Consider the following 19,486-nt stretch of genomic DNA (forward strand, 5'->3'; position numbering starts at 1 on the left):
GAAGGAGAAAAGAAGAACTTTTTCTTCCCCCTTAAAATCCAACCTCTTCAGGGAAAGCCTATCATCTCTCCTCACCAAGATTAGGTCTCTCCAAGGAAACAGTTAAGAGGTCTAATCACATCAGAGACAGTACTAGCAGCCAAAAGTGCCCTGTTTAATAAGAAAGAGGAGCATTCTGAAACAAAGGTAGCCACTGAGCCATAAGCAGGAAGCTGGCTACATGTAACTCTATGAAAAGAGGAGTGTCTAAGCACAAATCTCATAGGAACTCTCCACTGGATACACAAGCCTGGCTGGAAAATAGAGCCAAGTCTAACCACTTTACAGGAAAAGCAGCTTCCAATTATGTTTTAAAGTTTAGCAAGAGTTTATATTTGTGTGGTGTTTCTGTTTTTGTATGGTTGTTCTGCTAACAACACAGTCATTCTGTCAACTCAAAATGTCTCACTGGTCTACATTTTTTAGACACATTTCTCAGCTTCTCCTGAAACAAATTATTTCTAATACAGTAGTATCAGAAGGCCCAGACTGTTGATCTGGACCAGGGGTCGGCAACCTTTCAGAAGTGCTGTGCCGAGTCTTCATTTATTCACTCTAATTTAAGGTTTTGCGTGCCAGTAATACATTTTAACATTTTTAGAAGGTCTCTTTCTAGAAGTCTATAATATATAACTAAACTATTGTTGTATGTAAAGTAAATAAGGTTTTTAAAATGTTTAAGAAGCTTCATTTAAAATTAAATTAAAATGCAGATCCCCCCAGACCAGTGGCCAGGACCCGGGCAGTGTGAGTGCCACTGAAAATCAGCTCGCGTGCCGCCTTCGGCATGCGTGCCATAGGTTGCCTACCCCTGATCTGGACCCTTGTGCTATGCTCTGCACACACAAAATAAAAATGAAAAGACCAGGCCCCAAAGAGTTCACACTCTGCCATGCTTGTGTGTGGACCCAAGATGGACATGCATCAACTGAGAGGAACAATTTTAGCACAGTACATTTTTTTAGTGTAGACAAGGTCAATTAGAATAAGTTTCACCTTGGGTATACACCAATATTTAAACACATCTCCAAAGGGGAACTCATCAAATAGGTGTACTTGAACTGCCATTGCCACTTTATGTGGATCTTTCTGGTGTTAAATCTCTCACAATAAAGCATTACTTCACTCTAATATTCGACAGGACAGATGTATAGGTTTAAGTGCTTCGACACATATTTTCAAGACCAGAGAATAATTGTAAAGGTATGCTAAAAGAATTGTTTAATAAAGTGTTCTGGTTATATTTAAACATTTACAATAAGCTGACCTCATTTTTCATAGTTTTAAACTTAAATGATCCCTTATGTTTCAAACACTGGAATAACTTCCCATTTCTGCCAAGAAATTGTTCAATTATCTAGGGATGTCACCAAAGTATATTTAATTAAAAAAAAAAAAATTAGTCCAAAAAAAAGCATTTGCTGGCTGTTGCTCAGGGACCCAGAAATAAACCCTCATATGTTAAACTGTTTATGACATTCCAAAATTTCAGTTACCAAATATATACATACACACACACACACACACACACACTAGGCTCTACAGTTGTTATATTTCAGTGTTCTGCATGTGTATATTCATATTTCAAAGGTTTGTTTACCAAGCCCTAAAGATTTTGTAAAGTTCGCTCAATGTTTCTGCACATGGACCTGATTAAGAACAGATTTTTCTCTTATCTGTTATTTACATATACTGCTAAAGAAAATTCTTCTAAGAAAAAACGTGTACCTACACGTATTGTATTTACAGTTTACCAGAAAAGCTATTTATTGGGATTCTCTCAGCCACATAAAAGTGTTTACAAAAGTTTGCTCTATATCCAAAATTCCTATATCCAGACACTTTAAACAGCACTAATTACATACATACACAAAAAATAATTAACAAAAACAACAAATATTTTATCCTTATGGAGCATTTTTCATCCAAGATTATACAGCAAGTTGGAAAAGTAACTCAAGTTGATTTCCAGTCTCGTTCATTCATAGATTCCAAGGCCAGAAGGGACCACTGTGATCATCTAGCCTGACCTGTATAACACAGGCCACAGAATTTCCCCAAACTAATGCTTAGAGCAGATTTTTTAGACAAGCATCTAATTGAATTGATTAGCATCCAATGTTATAACCACTAGACCATGCTACACCCCATAACATTAAAACGGTCACCTTCACAGATGAAATATGAACAAGTTTTCTTTGTTCTAGGACAGGAGTGGGCAAACTAGACCCGCGGGCTGGATCCAGACTCTCAGGGCTTTGGATCCAGCCTGTGGGATTGCCCCCCATGGTGCCGCAACCCGGCGCCGCTCTCAGAAGAGGCCCCCGGGCAGGGGGGGGGCAGAGGACTCTGCATGCGTTGCCCTTGCCTCCAGGCACCGCCCCCCGCAGCTCCCATTGGCCAGGAATAGGGAACCGCGGCCAATGGGAGCTTCGGGGGAGGTTCCTGGAGGCGCAGCAAGGGCAGTGCACGCAGAGCCCTCCGCCCCCGCCCTCCCAGGGGCCGCAGCGCTTCCTGGAGCGGCGTGGGGCCGGGGACAGGGTAGGCATGCAGGGAGCCTGCCCTGGCCCTGGCGCACGCCACAGCCACCTTGGAGCCGCTTTAGGTAAGCGGCGCCAGGCTGGAGCTCGAACCCCTCCTGCACCCCGCCCCCCAATTTCCTACCCTAAGCCCCCTGCCTGCACCCCGCACCCGTCCTGCACCCCAATTCCCTGCCCTGAGCCCCCTCATGCACCCCGCACCCCTCCTATACCCCAACCCCCTGCCCATAGTCCCCTGCCGCACCCCACACCCAACCTGCACCCCAACCCCTGCCCTAAACCCCCTCCCCCAGTCCGCACCCCTCCTGCACCCCAAACCCTTTCCCTTAGCCCCCTCATACACCCCACACCCCTCCTCTGCCCTAATCCCTTGCCCTGAGCCCCTTCCTGCACACCGCACCCCCTCCCACACCTCAACCCCCTGCCCCGGCCCTGCATACAATTTCCCCACCCAGATGTGGCCCTTGGCCCAAAAAGTTTGCCCACCCCTGTTCTAGGACATAATTAATATAAATAATGTTTACATGTTTTAAACTGGCTGGAAGGAACAGAAGGCATTGCAGCCACATGGCTTTATTATAATCTCAGCCTTCCAAATATTTGAAGCAGTGCTTAATTTGTAATGAAAGAGGCGTCCGGGCTCAAGCAATCAGGTGTCGGGCTCAAGCAAATTTTTTACATTCAAAACTGATGCGGCATGCCCAGAGGTGCTGGGGCTATGAACTGCCAAGTTAAAAGTACTCATTTGCATTAAGTACTCATTTGGCATTAGAAAGGAGCAGTCACATGGTTTTCCTGAAAGTTCAGAAAGCTCAATGGTGTGGAGGGGTGGGGGAACAGCAGCCAAAAAGAGGACATATGCACTCTCTCAGAAGAATAGGTTTTTGTAAAACCATTAATTTTAATTTATTTATTAAAGTTTTGTATTAGAATGCAAATATTATAGTTTTGTATTAGAATGCAAAAATCTATGCACACTGTAGATCTGAAATGGCTTATGGCATCTATTTTTCAAAGTCCCAGTTTATGCTCCATCAAGCATCTCAATTACCTTAGCATACAGGTCAGATGCAGTTTCTTCAGAATACATCTCAGTCTACTAAAGTTTTCCATAACATTAAAATGCTTCAATGCACCACTTAATTGACCTTATATTAGTTTTATTTTTAAACTAAGGATTTCATTTTTTACATTTCTTAAGACAGTTGACCTTAACTTTCCAAATTTCTTATGTTCAACTGCCACATAAATATATACATACACACTGTAAACAGAATACAGCCAGTAAAAATAGATATAATCAAAGCCTCCCATTCACATAATGTTATTAGGGAGTGGGGGAACACAGGTTAGATTATGCCATCAACTGTATTTCACAACAGACAATCCTAAAGACACTTGGTTAACACAACGGGGGGGGGGGGGGGAGTAAATATTTAGCAATATTGAAGCAACACAACTCTAAATTCTGAAGAAGAATATGACAATTAAGTCTTTTTTAAAATAAACTATGGAAATATGTATCAATATTAAATTTGGACTAACAATCTTAAACTTCACTACTGATACAGAATACAATAAAGATAAACCCTAAATCTCTATACAGTAGAAAACTAACATGACAAAAATTAGGTAGCCCAACCTGGATCTTTGACAGTTTTGTTATTTGTGAAAGATTTTACTGGACTCTGTTACAGTCCTTCTAAACAGGGTATTTTAAACGAAAAGAGGAGTTTCAGAACCAGTTCTATTTACTGATTTCATTTCGTGCTCTGTAGCTACTTAATTACTCAAATGCTATCTAATTCAGGCCAGATCTATCTGGCACACTTCTAAATTCCAAAGGTACTAGAATCACTTTTAATCTCAGATGAAATGTTTAAACAATCCTCATTTTTCAAGTGTTAATTGAAGCCCTCCTTACAAAAAGTTAAAAATCATCACTTCCTTCCAAGGATAAAATTCAACCAGCTGAATTCAGGGTGAATCCAGTGCCCTGACTACCTGCTCCACCAAGCAGGCAGCACAGAGATTCTGCAACATAAATCAGCATAAAAGGGTACATTTTGTTGTCTTTTGCCAGTCACCTTGTTGCTATGAAGAGCAGATAGTTCAGCCTGCCACTTAAGATTGCATGGACAAGAGATCAAATTTGTATACGGGGGAATTAAGGGATGGTAAAAGAATTAGCTGTTTTATTTACATGTTTACTCAAATTAATTGTTACTTAAATGTTTTAAAAATGGAAAAGAACTTTTCCTAATACCATCAGTCTAGTCATTTCACTATCATTTTTTTAAAAAGCAAAGACGTTATTTTAAAAAAGCTCCACTCCATTTTGGCACTTAGAATAATAAAAAGCCACATTATAATGGTCATGAAGGAAAAATTAGGTTAGCTTCACAGGCTGATACATTTCACAGTACAACCAATGGCATACTTCAACAGATACCCACTAACTTCTTAGAAAAATTTTTGAAGTGTGCAAACACACACACACACACACACACACACACAATCTATTTGTGATGAAAAATGCTGTAAAAAAAATCAACAGAACTAGAAACAGAGCCTTCCATATCTACATATTGTAATCTGATTAATAGGGCCCTACCAAATTCACGGTCCATTTTGGTCAATTTCATGGTCATAGGATTTTAAAAAATCATAAAGTTCGTGATTTCAGCTATTTAAATCTGAAATTTCACAGTGTTGTAATTGTAGGGGTCCTGATCCAAAAAGGAGTTGGGGGGGGGGTCACAAGGTTATTGTAGGGGGGTTGCGGTACTAATACTCTTAATTCTGCACTGCTGCTGGCAGTAGTTCTGCCTTCAGAGCTGGGCAGCTGGAGAGCGGCAGCTGCTGGCCTGGATCCCAGCTCTGAAGGCAGAGCTGCCACCAGCAGCAGCGCAGAAGTAAGGATGGCATGGCATAGTATCGCCACCCTTAGTTCTGTACTGTTGCCTGCAGAGCTGGGCCCTCAGTCAGCAGCCACCACCCTCTGGCCGCCCAGCTCTGAAGGCAGCAGTGCAGAAGTAAGGATGGCATGGTATGGTATTGCCACACTTACTTCTGTGCTGCTGCTGGCGTGGCACTGCATTCAGAGCTGAGCGCCCAGCCAACAGCTGCTGCTCTCCAGCCGCCCAGCTCTGAAAGCAACACAGCAGTAAGGGTTGCAATACCGTGACTCCCCCTAAAATAACCTTGCAACCCCCCTGCAACTCTCTTTTGGGTCAGGACCCCCAACTTGAGTAACTCTGGTCTCCCCCGTGAAATCTGTATAGTATAGGGTAAAAGCAAACAAAAGACCAGATTTCACAGGGGGAGACCAGATATCACGGTCCATGATGCGTTTTTCATCGTCATGAATCTGGTAGGGCCCTCTTGATGAATGACCTTTAAAGCATACTGATTACTATGTACTTTTCACAGAACACAATTCTTATAGAAACTCTATCGTATCCTCTTAATGGAAAAGTGAAATGAGACTTCATGAAGACTCCAAGGCCTGATCTGTAAAGAAGCTTTGCAAATGGAAAATGGAAGGCTCCTGGTTAGCTTATGTCTACACATGTTCCCAGCAGGCAAAAAGCCAGGAGAGGAATTGAGGCTTGGTATTTGCTTAAATGAACAGAGGGTTTTCTCTTAAATGTATGAGAATCTTGCATGCAAACCTACTATCCACAGCTGAGTGGTTATTTTTCAAAAGAAAGATCTTTAACCAAATCTAATCATTTTTCAGTAATCATACATTCAACTTTTTATTTGTATTACAGCAGCACCTAGAGATCAGGGCCACATTGTGCCAGGCACAATACAGACATGTGGTAAGAGAGAAACCTCACCCAGAAGAGCTGACATTCTGAACATTCAAGACAGACAAAGGGTGGGAGACCAAGTGACTTGCTCAACATGACATCGTAGCAAGTGAGTGGCAGAGCGAGCCAGGGAACTCAGGTCTGACTCCCAGGCCACTAATCGATCCTTACTTGACTAATAATAATAATTAATGGAGATATCCCATCTCCTAGAACTGGAAGGGACCTTGAAAGGTCATCGAGTCCAGCCCCCTGCCTTCACTAGCAGGACCAAGTACTGATTTTGCCCCAGATCCCCAAGTGGCCCCCTCAAGGATTGAACTCACAACCCTGGGTTTAGCAGGCCAATGCTCAAACCACTGAGCTATCCCTCCCCCCCATTTCCTACATTTCCTCTACTCAGTATCCCATATTCCCAAATTTCACTACAAGGTTGATACATATCACTTCAAATCTAACAAGCTGCTCTTTGAAATGACACGAAAAATATCAACACTGATGTTTAAAGAATGCAAGAATTGAACTGTTTACATTTTACCAGCATTTTTAAGGTAGGAGAAACAAACCAAGTTTTCAGCAAGATCCTAGCAGATGTTTCAAATTGCTCTGGGGACAGGCACCAACTCTCATACTGTAATATGACAACCCTGTAGTATTGGTTCAGGCTATAAAGTGAAACTTTTAGCTGCACTATTCTTGCTGCCTACAAGCTCATCAAGTATTTTTGACCTAACTTAGGCCACTGAACATGGTTAAAATCAAAGTTAGAACATACAAAAGGTAGTGATCCCAAATCAATGCTAAACACAGCGACACTGCACAGTCTAAATGCATAGCCTTTTTCTTGCTTAAAACCAACACATCAAGCTACAAAAATAAAATGTACAAGACTAGAGAATGCCAGGTTGCACATGCGTTGCAAAGTTATGTTTAATATAGGAACTTTTAAAAATTTAAATTAATAAAACATTTTTCCATGTTAAAAGTTGGAAAACCTTGAGTTTATGATTTTAAATGTACCACCTTTTACATTCAAAAACTTAAGCGAGTTCAATGTTATGACCTAGTTTGTTTTTAAGAGGTATTTTTAAGTATTGCACCAGTTCCTCCATGAAGTGTGCGCTCCTTCAGATGCGCCAATTATACACCCGCACTCCAAGTGAACACTTAAGAGGCACTGGTGGGATTTTTCCAAGATCTGCACTGGCACTTCCATTGTCAGGTAAGGAGTAATTCCTGACCATCCAATGGGACAAAAGAGACCAAAAACTGATGTGAGAAGCTTATCTACTCCACTTCCCAAGTCAGAAGTGACAGGGGAACCACTACATAGGCACACGTATTTCAAGATTCTCAGGAACCCAGAGCCTTGGTGCTTGCTGGAGTGCAAAAGTCCAAGAACCAAAAAAATCTAATGTGTACACATACCAATTTCTAAAACATGCAACAAACATCTTCGCATATTTTACATCGCATGTACCACTTGAGAACCAACTCAGCATATAGAAAACTAGATAATATACATTATACATACACAATCTATTTTCACAATAGGAAGAGCTGTTCTCTGCTGCTATTGTCACAGAGACCGAGAGCACCATGGCCATGAGAGTGCAGTGCTGCTATTGGGCCACGAAAGAGCATAGCTGATTCTCTTTTCCAGCCCAACAGCCCACTCCTCACTTGCACACTCTAATGTAAGCAACATCCAATCCCGTTCACCCACCTCCAGCCTCCCACTCTGACTAAGAGAGAGACATATATACATTCCCTTGCAACCTACTCACCAGGCCTGACTCTTTCTACATACACATGGACACACATAACAGGATTATTTTAAAAGGTTGACAACCCTAACATAAAAAGCAACAGAGGGTCCTGTGGCACCTTTAAGACTAACAGAAGTATTGGGAGCATAAGCTTTCGTGGGTAAGAACCTCACTTCTTCAGATGCAACCCTAACATAAGCATTATTGGTCAATCTGGCACCACAATGCTGGCAGAATACTCAGATCCTTCACAGGAAGGATGAAAAAGGTGACAGTCACAGCACTACTGCTACCATCATGGCCAGTTCCCTGTGCATTCAGGGATCTATTAAGATCACATCAGCAAGCAGGTGTTATCACACTAGAGCTGTGATGACAGACACTTTTTAGAGATTCCCCTGTGTTTTTTTTAAGTTGAACAGTGGCGTCTAAGGCTGAAGTTCCACTATACTCCATTGCCAAGTGAATAAGCATGTTACGTTTAAAATAAATGAAGGTACTGCTGTTGATTACTTACTTCTGCCTTTACAAAAAAATACCTCCTGCAATTCCAACGAAGCCTCAACATAAAACCCAAACAGAAGGTTTTTAGAACACATTATTGGGGAAAACATTCTATACTGAACATTCTAAACATTCTTTCCAAATGAAAACAAGATCACTGGTAAATCAGCCCCACTTCACATAAATCAGTTATGCAAATCAATGCAGCACTGTATCTGGTCATTTTACTAACCCCATATAAAATGGTCATGTTGATCTAAACTAGAAAAATTAACACCTGGGCATTAATATCAGACCTAACATGGAAGGAATGCTACTTTTATATAATATATTTCAGACTTCAAGAAACTAGCCAAGTTTTTAAGGGCCTGATCCAAAACCCATTGAAGTCAATGTAAAGATTGCTGCTGATTTCAATGGACTTTCAGTTCAGGGCCTGCAAGGGCCCTGATCCAAATGTCGCACTGCTTGTAGAAGTTCATTATCCCACTAAAATAATTGTACAGTAGGGATCAAAGTACCGTAATTACTGCATTCTAGTTCATTCTGTTCTATAAAAATTATAAATTTACATTTCCCCTTTCAACTCATTCAGCTGTTTCAACACAATCTAGTAGTTTTGTCCACTACAAATGTTCATAACTCCATGGCTTACACACAGGAGGTGGGAACTTTGGAAAGGAAGGCTAAGTCTCAAAGAAGCCACCTTTTAAGTTTGCACATTTAATCATAAACACGATTCCTGAAACTACATCAATTAACTGAATGGGAAGCACTCAGACTTTAGACAGCATATTAATTATGACTCACATATTTAGAACTAGAAACTATTTTTAATAAATTAAAATATTTCAGATATGATATTTAGAGCTACAGAGCATGCCCATCACTATTTTCTACTGTCAAGCATTTAAAGTGGATGTTTCACTATAGTTAAGAAGCACTTCACAAATAATTCTACTACACAAAGATCTGAAAATAAGAAACAAGTATGTTTCACTGCTAAACAGCAGACAGGCACAAAGCCAAACAGCCTGAAATAAGTACTCAAAACAGGGCATATTTTCCAATGGAGGTAAAGATTATAATATAACCAAAAGGAATGTGCAAGCCAGCAATACTTAACTCAGCAGTTCATGCCAAACCATGATAGCCTGTTGTACTACTTAAAAAACACAGAAACTTGAGAAAGTGATATTATTACAATTGTTAACGGAATGCAAGAACATTTTTAAACTACAAGTCACCAAAAATCATTTCATCTACATACACACACACACACACACACACACACACACACACACACACACACACACACACACACACACATTTTATAATAAATTATAGAAAAGTCTAGTCAGCACATTTGGGATTTGAAAGCTAGAAAAATATCTAAAACCTTTTCGGCTATATGTATGTTAACACCAAAAGTAAATGCTATTAGAAAGGTTCCACTTACCACACTACTATGTTTTTATCCAGAATACTTTTTATGCATTGGAAAGTAAAAACGACAAGAGTCAGAGATTTTAGTAAAAGAACTTCTTAAGCGTCTACAAAGAGAGATAGTATCTTGAATTTTATTCTTCTTAATGAGTCAGTGTGAGGTTCTCACTAGCAAAGACTATTACAGGGAAGACAGCCTTCTGCTCTGCATCCCTGCCAGCAACACTTGTACATTTGACATTTCAAATGTCAGAACGTTAATTCAGTCGAATTCTAACTGCCCATGTCTGAAATTACCAACATAGTACACCATTCTTTATATCAAAGAATGGCAAAAATGTTCCTTTATACAACATATTCTAGGTAGCTGATAGCTATCATTATTATACATTTTTCTTAAGATTCTGATTGGTTTATGTGATAAATTTCTATCTTTCCCAATCACTGAAGCATCTTTGCCCCTTATGTTAAAACAGTTCATTTCCAAATGAAAAATACTAAAAAGGAAGCTTAATAATCAATTTTGTTGCACAATTTAAATCCTGCTTTTACAATATACATTTATAGATACTATACAATTTGCCAGTTTTACAAGGACTATAATGCCCTATAAAATCAGGCACCCACTATTTGAGTTTGATTGTGCAACAAAGCAGCTACCTAGCACAAAAACTACTAAATTCAGGTCTTCAATGAGTACTCTTCTGCTGTAAACCATGATTGTATTAAAACAGAGGTTCTCAAACTGTGGTCCACGAGCTCCATTCAGATGGTCCGCGGATAGTTCTCTCTAAGGTGCGTGCGTGGGTGGCCACACACAAGAGAATGAAGGGCCACCCACCTAATTAGTGGAGCTGCGCAGGTGTGGCTCCACTAAGTAGGTGTCTGGACCCTGGAGAAGACGCACATGTAAGGTGAGGTGGTGGCCTTGGGGGGAATAAGGGGTAGTGGGAGGGGGCAGTAGAATGAGAAAAGGGGGTGGGGGGAATTTGGGATGTGCAGGGCTGTGGCAGCCAGAGAAAGAGGCGACTTTCCCCAACTCCAGGGCTGCGGCTGCCGGGGAGAGACGGCCCTCCTTCCCAGCCTCAGCTCTGTGGCTGCTGTGGTGGGGGAGAGAGGGCACATCCATAGCATTAGAAAGGTAAGACTACTGATATTAAAATATGAGTTCTGCACTTTTATTTGTAGAACAAAAAAAGTTTATTATTAAGGTTGTTTTTTTAAATATAGCGCTTTTATCCAAAGCGCTTTACAATAGTTAGCTAACAGTACAAACAACATTTGGAAAGATCATTAAGTGGTCCGAGACTCTCGGCAATTTTCAAGTGGTCCGCGGAAAAAAAAAGTTTGAGAACCACTGTATTAAAGTATAAGGGCTGAGTATCAACACAGCTTTGCTAGGATTTTTGTAGTCCTAGTCTTCCTTCTCTAGGACTTTCAATATTCCAGACAGCCAAACTTAAAGTATCATAGGCTAAATAAATGAAATCAAAATAGTAAAGGGGAAATGTATTAACAGAGAATTCACTATTACCCTGGCAGCAGAACCAGACTTTGTTATAGGAATGTGGGTAGTATGAGAAGAAAACTTTCATACCTATTTGTATAATTACTGAAAAGAGTGTATTTTCCTTATCCAATTACTTATAGTTTTGCATGAAAGATAATTTGAGAATAGAAAAAAATATATGCAAATGATCAAATACCGAATAACCAGGCCTTGTTTGAATTATTGCTGAAGTATATCAGACCCAATCAGCCACCAGCATAAATTCTGAACAAAGCAATCTCAGGCATTTTACTTTCAGTAAAATATGAACTCAAAATGCAAAAGAAATATGATCATTAGACTCTAATTTAGAAGCAACTTTATTAAGATGAACTGTTGGAATTATTAGAGCTACATTGCTATTAAAGTTTTTGCCTTACCCCAGTCAGAAAGGACTGATATTTACTCTGGAGAAAGGTATTCCCAGTTTGTGAGCATTCATTCTTGCAGGCAACAAACACTCTGCCAATCAGCCAGAGGATAAGTAATCAGAGAAGAGGATCTAAGAAGAAAAATTGTGCCCATTGGGAGTTTGGAAAGAGGGAGGAGGATGAAAAAATAATAAGCTATGCAGAATTACCAACAATTACTTGAGAGATTTGTATAGACATTTCATATTAATTCTGTATGAAATGTTATCATTAAAGCCTAAAAATTAGTCAATAATGCCTTATCAATTACTTTGTACAAAGTCGGTATACAGTCAAATAAGGTTTGCCTTTTTGAAAATTAATCAAGATAGACCACAATCTTGGGGAATCATCAGCATAGACAGGGACAAGTCACGTTCAACATTATACTAACTGGGCATGGGGACCAACTCAAAGAACCTCAACTGCCTCAAGTCACATTCTACCTTAATACAGTGTTCTATTGCAAGCAAGCCCGGGGGAACCAATGGCAAATTTCTAGGGGCTCCAGGGTTCAAAGCAACAATATTCTGCCTTTTCCCTAGATGCGTACAAGGCAATGCACCGAACGGTGACCTATCCAAACAAAGTACTTCTGAACAGTTTCAACAACAACACTGTTGACAACAATGAGCATATTTAAAAGTGAGTATCGATTGGATCAAAAAGGAGTCCCGTCAAGTAGGACTATGGCACAAACATGAGAACTTAAACATGAGGGGGGGTCTAGTTTTTGGTGTGTTTAGGTATTTTTGCTTGCTTGGTTTTTTTGTGTGTGTGTTTTGTTTTTTAAAGAAGGTGGTAAATTGGATGTCTTGACAGAGACACATTCTAATATTTTCCCACACTGCAAGAGAGGATAAGGAAAAATAAGTATCATTATGGTATCTACAGAATTTCCCTACTATACTTCTCTAAAAATGTTAATTTTAATTGCCTTGATACTACAGTGTCAGACACATCATAAATATACAAGATATGTATATACCAATTGTTCTCAACCAGGGGTATGTGTACCCCTGGGGGTACTTAGAGGTCTTGCAGGGGGTACAATAACTCTACTAGATATTTGCCTCGTTTTACAACAGGCTACAGAAAAAGCACTAGCGAAGTCAGTACAAACTAAAATTTCATACCGACAATGACTTGTTTATACTGCTCTATATACTATACACTGAAATGTAAGTACAATATTTATATTCCAATTGATTTTTTATAATTATATGGTAAAAATGAGAACGTAGGCAATTTTTCAGTAATAGTGTGCTGTGACACTTTTGTATTTTTATGTCCGATTTTGTAAGCAAGTAGTTTTTAAGTGAGATGAAACTTGGGGGTAACGCAAGACAAATCAGACTCCTGAAAGAGGTAACAGTAGTCTGGAAAGGTTGAGAACCATTGCTATATACCATACACAGGTGTACAATATTCAAAACCTATTTTGAGGTATGACACAGAAAGCACATTATACCTGTCATCGTTTTAAAAATTGATTTAGTAAGATACCTAATCTATTAACGTATGTTGGGGTTGGTTTGTGAGAGTTTTGTTTTTATTTATTTATTTATTTATTTAATATTAAGGCCATCTTGTCTGTAGATTTATTCATAGCTGCTGCCTTAGTCAGACTACACTTTTTGGACAGCTTTCTGTAAATTTCATCTTTTATAGTGCCCAGTTGTTATGGTGATATTTTTGTGCATGAAATTAAATTAATATTTTGGAATGATTTTCTTAATTGAGCGTTTGCTAAGATTTAGTTTACAACAGCAACAAATGTATTATGAAAGATTTTCTTCCAATATGTCACTACTGAAAGAATCATTGATATACTGTTTGACTCCGGCTTCCTTTCTGCAAAAATAATCTGTCTAATGAGATTTGTTCACAGATCTACACTGAAAAATGTTCTACATAAAAAAAAAAAAAATCTGTATACCATGCTATATAGAGTACATAGTAAAGTATGCATACAAAATAGAGTTTCACTAAATGTATATCATTAGGAATATCAAGCAATAACACTGGACATAACAAAAAGGAAATCGGACCATATGAGCTATTTAATGTGTTCCTATTGGTATATTTCTAAGGCATTAGAGTAGTTCTGTTCCAAAGACCATTAGAAACCCTGGTAAGTCAAAGTTTATACTTTCACTGGATGGTCATCTCCAATACCAAAAAAAAAAAAAAAAAAAAAGGAAATTCAGTATTGTCTAGAAGCTGGATCACAGTAATGTGAACATAGATTTCTGGGTATTATTGCCAGTTCTACCGTTGACTTGCTGGGGCACTTTGGCAAAGTCACTGTCTGTGTTTAACTTAACCATCTATAAAAGGAGCATAGCAGCATCCAGCAGGATCAAGAGATTTTATTCATGTTTGTAAAGCACTTTAAGATACTTGGGTGGAAGTGCTGTGAATATAAACTATTAATTTAAGATGTAACTTTATTCCATAGTATCTTTCCTGAATTTTTCCAACAAACTTAATTTTACCAATATTCCATCTCTGATGGAGAAAGACTAATTTATTATGCTTGTCTCTTTATTCCATTTCCTAACAAGTATATTTTTTCCGGCAAGAATACCAATTAACTAGAAATTAATTCAATATGATGGTAGTCAGAGTTTTTACATTTACAAAAAAATCTTGTTACTGTGAATTCAATATGCTATTGTTCAGTATACTACTGTGTGAGGGATACATTTTAAATGATCTCTGGCACATGCATGCTAGGCTGAAATAACATACAATATCACAATTCTTTCTCTTAAGTTATACATATGCATTAACCACTGGATGGCACAGCTATATAATCAGACTAGATTCTGTTTATGAGGTTTGTTTTACCCTCCCACCCTTACCACCTCAGGCAGTAGAAAGACACAGGCTGTGGGATGAGGTAATGGAAGTTTATTTTACTGGTGGAGGAAAAGTGAAGAAAACCTTCTATTTTCCTACAGCACTTTTAACTTGTGACCTTTCTCTTCAGGAATACCTCCTCTTTTGAGTGTCTATGTGCAATTTACAAAATTTAGTTTTAAGACATCTTTGATGAGCACAGGTTTAGAATTAATTCAGTTAGTTATAACAAAAACTGTATGCTTCTCTGCACTCTTTATTACATAATGAGATTTCTCTACTAGTAACAAAATATTAACTGGTTAAAGATTAACCGACCCCCAGGAGAGAGAATCTCATTTGAAACAAATTCCAAACATTATAATCAGCAAGTCATACCACGGTTTTTGGGCAGACAATCCAGTTTTCCTAGTTACTTCATCCAGCATCCTCTTCCCTTTCTCCCCCCCCTCGGACCACCACCACTGGTGTTAAAAAATTTAAACAGACGTTCCGTGACGGTCATGATGAGTAAAACATTTTCAGGAAATTAACTGAACAATTTTAGCTGACAGATTCTTTAAAAAGCAAAAAAAAAACCACATAACTCTAGCTAAAATAAAATGTTTTCTCCAAAACATATCCAAAAAAATAATGCATTTACTTGGAATTAATTTCTTCCTTGTCTCATCCTCAATCTCTCTACCTTTTTTCCAACTTTAATTATTTTAAATTACAAAATTCCAATTACACTGATTATAAACTATCATATTCAGGGAATATGAATTATGGGACCAGATTTTTTTCTTCCATTTTGTTTTCCTGTTGTCAAAGATTACATTTTCTAACATTGCTTTAAGTTATTCAGTGCACTTTCAAGTAATTCAGAAGGTAATAAAAAGCACTATGTTTACAGATTTAGAATGACTGCTCTCATGCATAAGAGCAAATATTTTCATTCGTGAAATAATACATAAATGAAGAGCTACCAGTCTCCTGTTATGATTTTTGAAAAATGCAGCCTTAACAGTTGAAAAAGAAAGTCAGTCAGTCAAGAATAGAGTATTTATACATCACACAATTATAAGTGGCCATAAAATTATGTGGCTTGCACAGGCCATGCTAAATGCATGCTAATAATGTACTCCTGTTCCTCCTCTTTTAAAAAAAAAAAAAAAAAAAGCTCCATCAACTATCATGTGTCATTCTAAACATTTAAAAAAAATAAAATTGCACTTTTTTAAAGTTCCATAATCTCATTCAATTCAAATATGCTTTATCCTCTCAGAAATTTTAAAGGTAACAGTTTGCAATTCAGCTCCATTCTCATTAGAATAGAGCAAAAGGTATTAGAAAAGCTAAATAAATTACACAACTGTGAAAGATACCCCACCTGGTGTTACATCCACCTTTAAAACAATATTTTCTATTTGTATTAATATTTTTTCAAAACCTGTTTACTTAACTTTCACGAGAGTGACATAATTCAAAACACAGTGGAACAAAATGCAAGAGATTTCATCACAAGAAACAATACAAATGTATAACAAATCCTAACCCTAACACAAACATCATCAAACATTACTACTCATGTGTATCTAATAAGTTACTGTTTTCAAAACTAAGATTTTTCACCTAAAATAACCTCTAAATCTTTTACCTTAAGAGTACACTACACTATTAGGTGTATTATTTTAGTGATATGGTATGGATAATATATATCAGTTCAAAAAACTGCACTGCAATACTCCAACTAAAATGGAAAAATATTAGAAAAATATTTAGATCAAATTAGAATATAGCCATTATTTAAAGGACTCTGATATTCAAAAAACTCCAGAAATTGAAAGTTTTCTTGCAATTCTGAAACCTTCCATTTTATGAAAGCTCACTATGCTAAGTAGCAAAACACTGTCCTATTCCTGAAAAATCTGAAATGCTTCAGATGAGCTGAAAGCTCGTTTTTGTTTGTTTAAAGTCTTTCCAGTAGCCCACGACATTCAAGATTACCTTGAAACCTTTTACAACCTCTTTTACAGTTTTCACCGTAGAGCAAAGCTTTATTTCAATACCAGTAATGCTAATAGCGTTTAGAGTTAGGATGCTGCTGGTGAAACCACAGAACTGCGAAGTGATGTTGTTAGAGACAGAAATTGACACCTGTATTAATAATAAGTGAGATTTTTACGAACTGAGAGTAACTCAAGATGAATTTTGCAAGAGATTCAGGTGACACTAGAGCTCAGTCTCCACCGCTTTATGAAAGAATCCCTTCCCACCCCAAGAGGAGCTCGGTTTGCAAGCCCTGACATCTGCAGACAGCAGAGAGTTTATCCACATCTGGGATTGGAAGTGCTAGGGAACAGCAAACGGGGAGGGGGTGGGGAGTAAGTTTCAGAGCCAGGACATTTCAAGTGTTCTCTCTGGGGACCGTTCCTAACGCGGTCTCTTAGGGGCCGCTTTGAGGAGAAGCGCAGAACCTGGAACATCCTAGCAGGAGCAGCCATGCTACGCCCCCCACCCCGGGGTCAAACAGCAAGTGGCCCAGCTCCTGGGGGGTCCAGCAGAGGCGAGTCCACAGCTGGAGTCCCCGCCTGCGTCCCAGCCCTTCCCAGCAAGAGGGGCAGGCCCCGGGCCAGTGGCTGGGCACCCCCTGCCAGGGGAGAGACCAGCCGCCTCTCGCCAGGGGGACCCGCTGGAGCCCACTGCGGGGACGCGGCTTCCCCAGCGCCACACGCACCTCCCGCCCCCGCTAGCCCAGCAGCAGGAGACAGCGCTCCCCTCCCGCGGCCCCAGCCCCCGGCGGCCAGCGCCTTCCCCGGCCCGGGGCTCCCCCACGCCCGCGCACCCCGCTCACCTTGCAGCATGGCCTCCAGTTTCTTCCTGTCCACCCGGAATCGCTCCTCGCCCCACTCGGGGCTGCGCAGGGGCCGCGGGCCGGCCGAGTCCTCCTCGGAGCCGGGCAGCGGGGAGTCGGCGCTCCGCTCGCTGTTAGAGCCCGGGTCGGAGAGCGGCTGCGGCAGGTAGCCGCTCAGCGGGTCGCACTGCGCCGCCATGGCGCTGCCGGGCGGCCCCCGCCTCTGCTCCGAGCCCCACTCGGCCGCTTCCCCGCGGGACGCTATCTGCCCCCACAGCCGCCCCCGCGCCTCATCCCAGCCGCTGCCTGCCAGAGTCCCGGCCCCGGCGCCGCTGCCTGCGCCCGCCTCTCCCTCCGACTCCCCGCCGAGTGCGCCAGTCCCCTGGCCGGCCGCGGCTCTGCGGCGCCCCCACCCCGCCCGCAGTCCGCACAGCATCTCCGCCTCCATTGGGCAGCCCACGGCCCGCCGGGAGGAGCAAGGGATATCCCCGGCCCGGGGGAGGGGGCAGGGGATCCCGGGGGAGGGAGACCCTCGGCATGGGGGTGGAGTGAGCCTGGCGGCGCGGGGCCGGGATCCTGGTGAGGGGCACCCAGCACTGGCCACTGGGATCCCCGGCCCCTCCTGGGAGCGCGGGACTCACCCCATCATCGGGGGCAGGAGATCCCCATCCCAGAGAGACCCCATCACCATGGAGGGTGGGGGGAACACGCTACAATGTGAGCATGGGATCTCCAACCCCGGGAAGACACCCTATCGGTGGGACAGAGAGATGCTTATCCTGGGGGGCACCCCTTCATGGGATGGGAGATCCCCTGGAAAACGGAGTCGGTGACACCATCATTGGCAGGGGGATCAACATCCCAGAGGGAGACACCCCATCATTAGAGTATGGGGATCCTTCTCCTGCATGGGAGACACACCCCATCCTGAAGCAGAGGGATCCCCATTCTCTTGGGGTGAGTAGTCTACCGTGGAGAGTAGGGTGAACCTCCCCCTAGGGGAAGACACTTCATCATGGGGCGGGGGGGGGGGGCAACCAGAGGGAATACCCTGGGTGCACTCCATCATGGGGATCCTTATCTTAAGGGAGACACTCCACAATGGACATAGAGGGATCCCTGTTGTGGGGGAAGAGACCCCATAATGAGAGTATGGGTGATTCCCATCTCAGGGGGGAGATACCCATCATGATGGCACAAGGAGACCCATCCTGGAGGGAGCCACCCATGGCAAGGGGGCAGAGGGATTTTCATCCGAGGAGGAGGGGCAGGAGGATCCCAGCAAAAGTGGAGATACTCCCTTATTAGGAAAGAAGGGATCTATATCCCCACCTGGCGAGATGCCACAGCATAGGGACAAGCAGAAATAGGACATCCCCAGAGAAGTCAGTGAATAGTATTAGAACCACAAGGTGTGGGGACTCTATGTCAGTACAATGACTGCCTGCAGGGTTGGGGCCATAGTCCTCTCAAACAGTAAGCACACGCTTCAATGTTTGTAGGATCAGGGCTCATATGACTATATCATTTAGGAAGGAGAAGAAAAAGAGCAGATATAATAAGATGATATAAAATGATAAACAGTGAAAAGGTCAACTGCCTGATCTCACTTAATCTGCTCCAAAATAAAAATTAAGCAATAACAAAATTAAAGAGATGTCACTTTAAAATTGGCCCCTAATCTAAACTTTCAGAACCTAAGTGCCATAA

The 19,486-nt window shown here is 41.1% G+C and overlaps 1 protein-coding gene across 1 annotated transcript in view; it reads right to left on the reverse strand.

Annotated features, from left to right (window-relative positions):
• Positions 1-17,975, reverse strand: part of BICC1 (BicC family RNA binding protein 1) — a 228,295-nt gene extending 210,320 nt beyond the window's left edge. Inside the window, exon 1 of the mRNA XM_065408387.1 lies at positions 17,777-17,975. Coding sequence (XP_065264459.1) covers positions 17,777-17,975 — 199 coding nt within the window. The remainder of the gene's footprint in view (positions 1-17,776) is intronic.
• Positions 17,976-19,486: the final 1,511 nt, after the last annotated feature.

The sequence above is a fragment of the Emys orbicularis genome, chromosome 7 (assembly GCF_028017835.1).
Source record: "Emys orbicularis isolate rEmyOrb1 chromosome 7, rEmyOrb1.hap1, whole genome shotgun sequence".
NCBI classification, from domain to species: Eukaryota; Metazoa; Chordata; order Testudines; family Emydidae; genus Emys; species Emys orbicularis.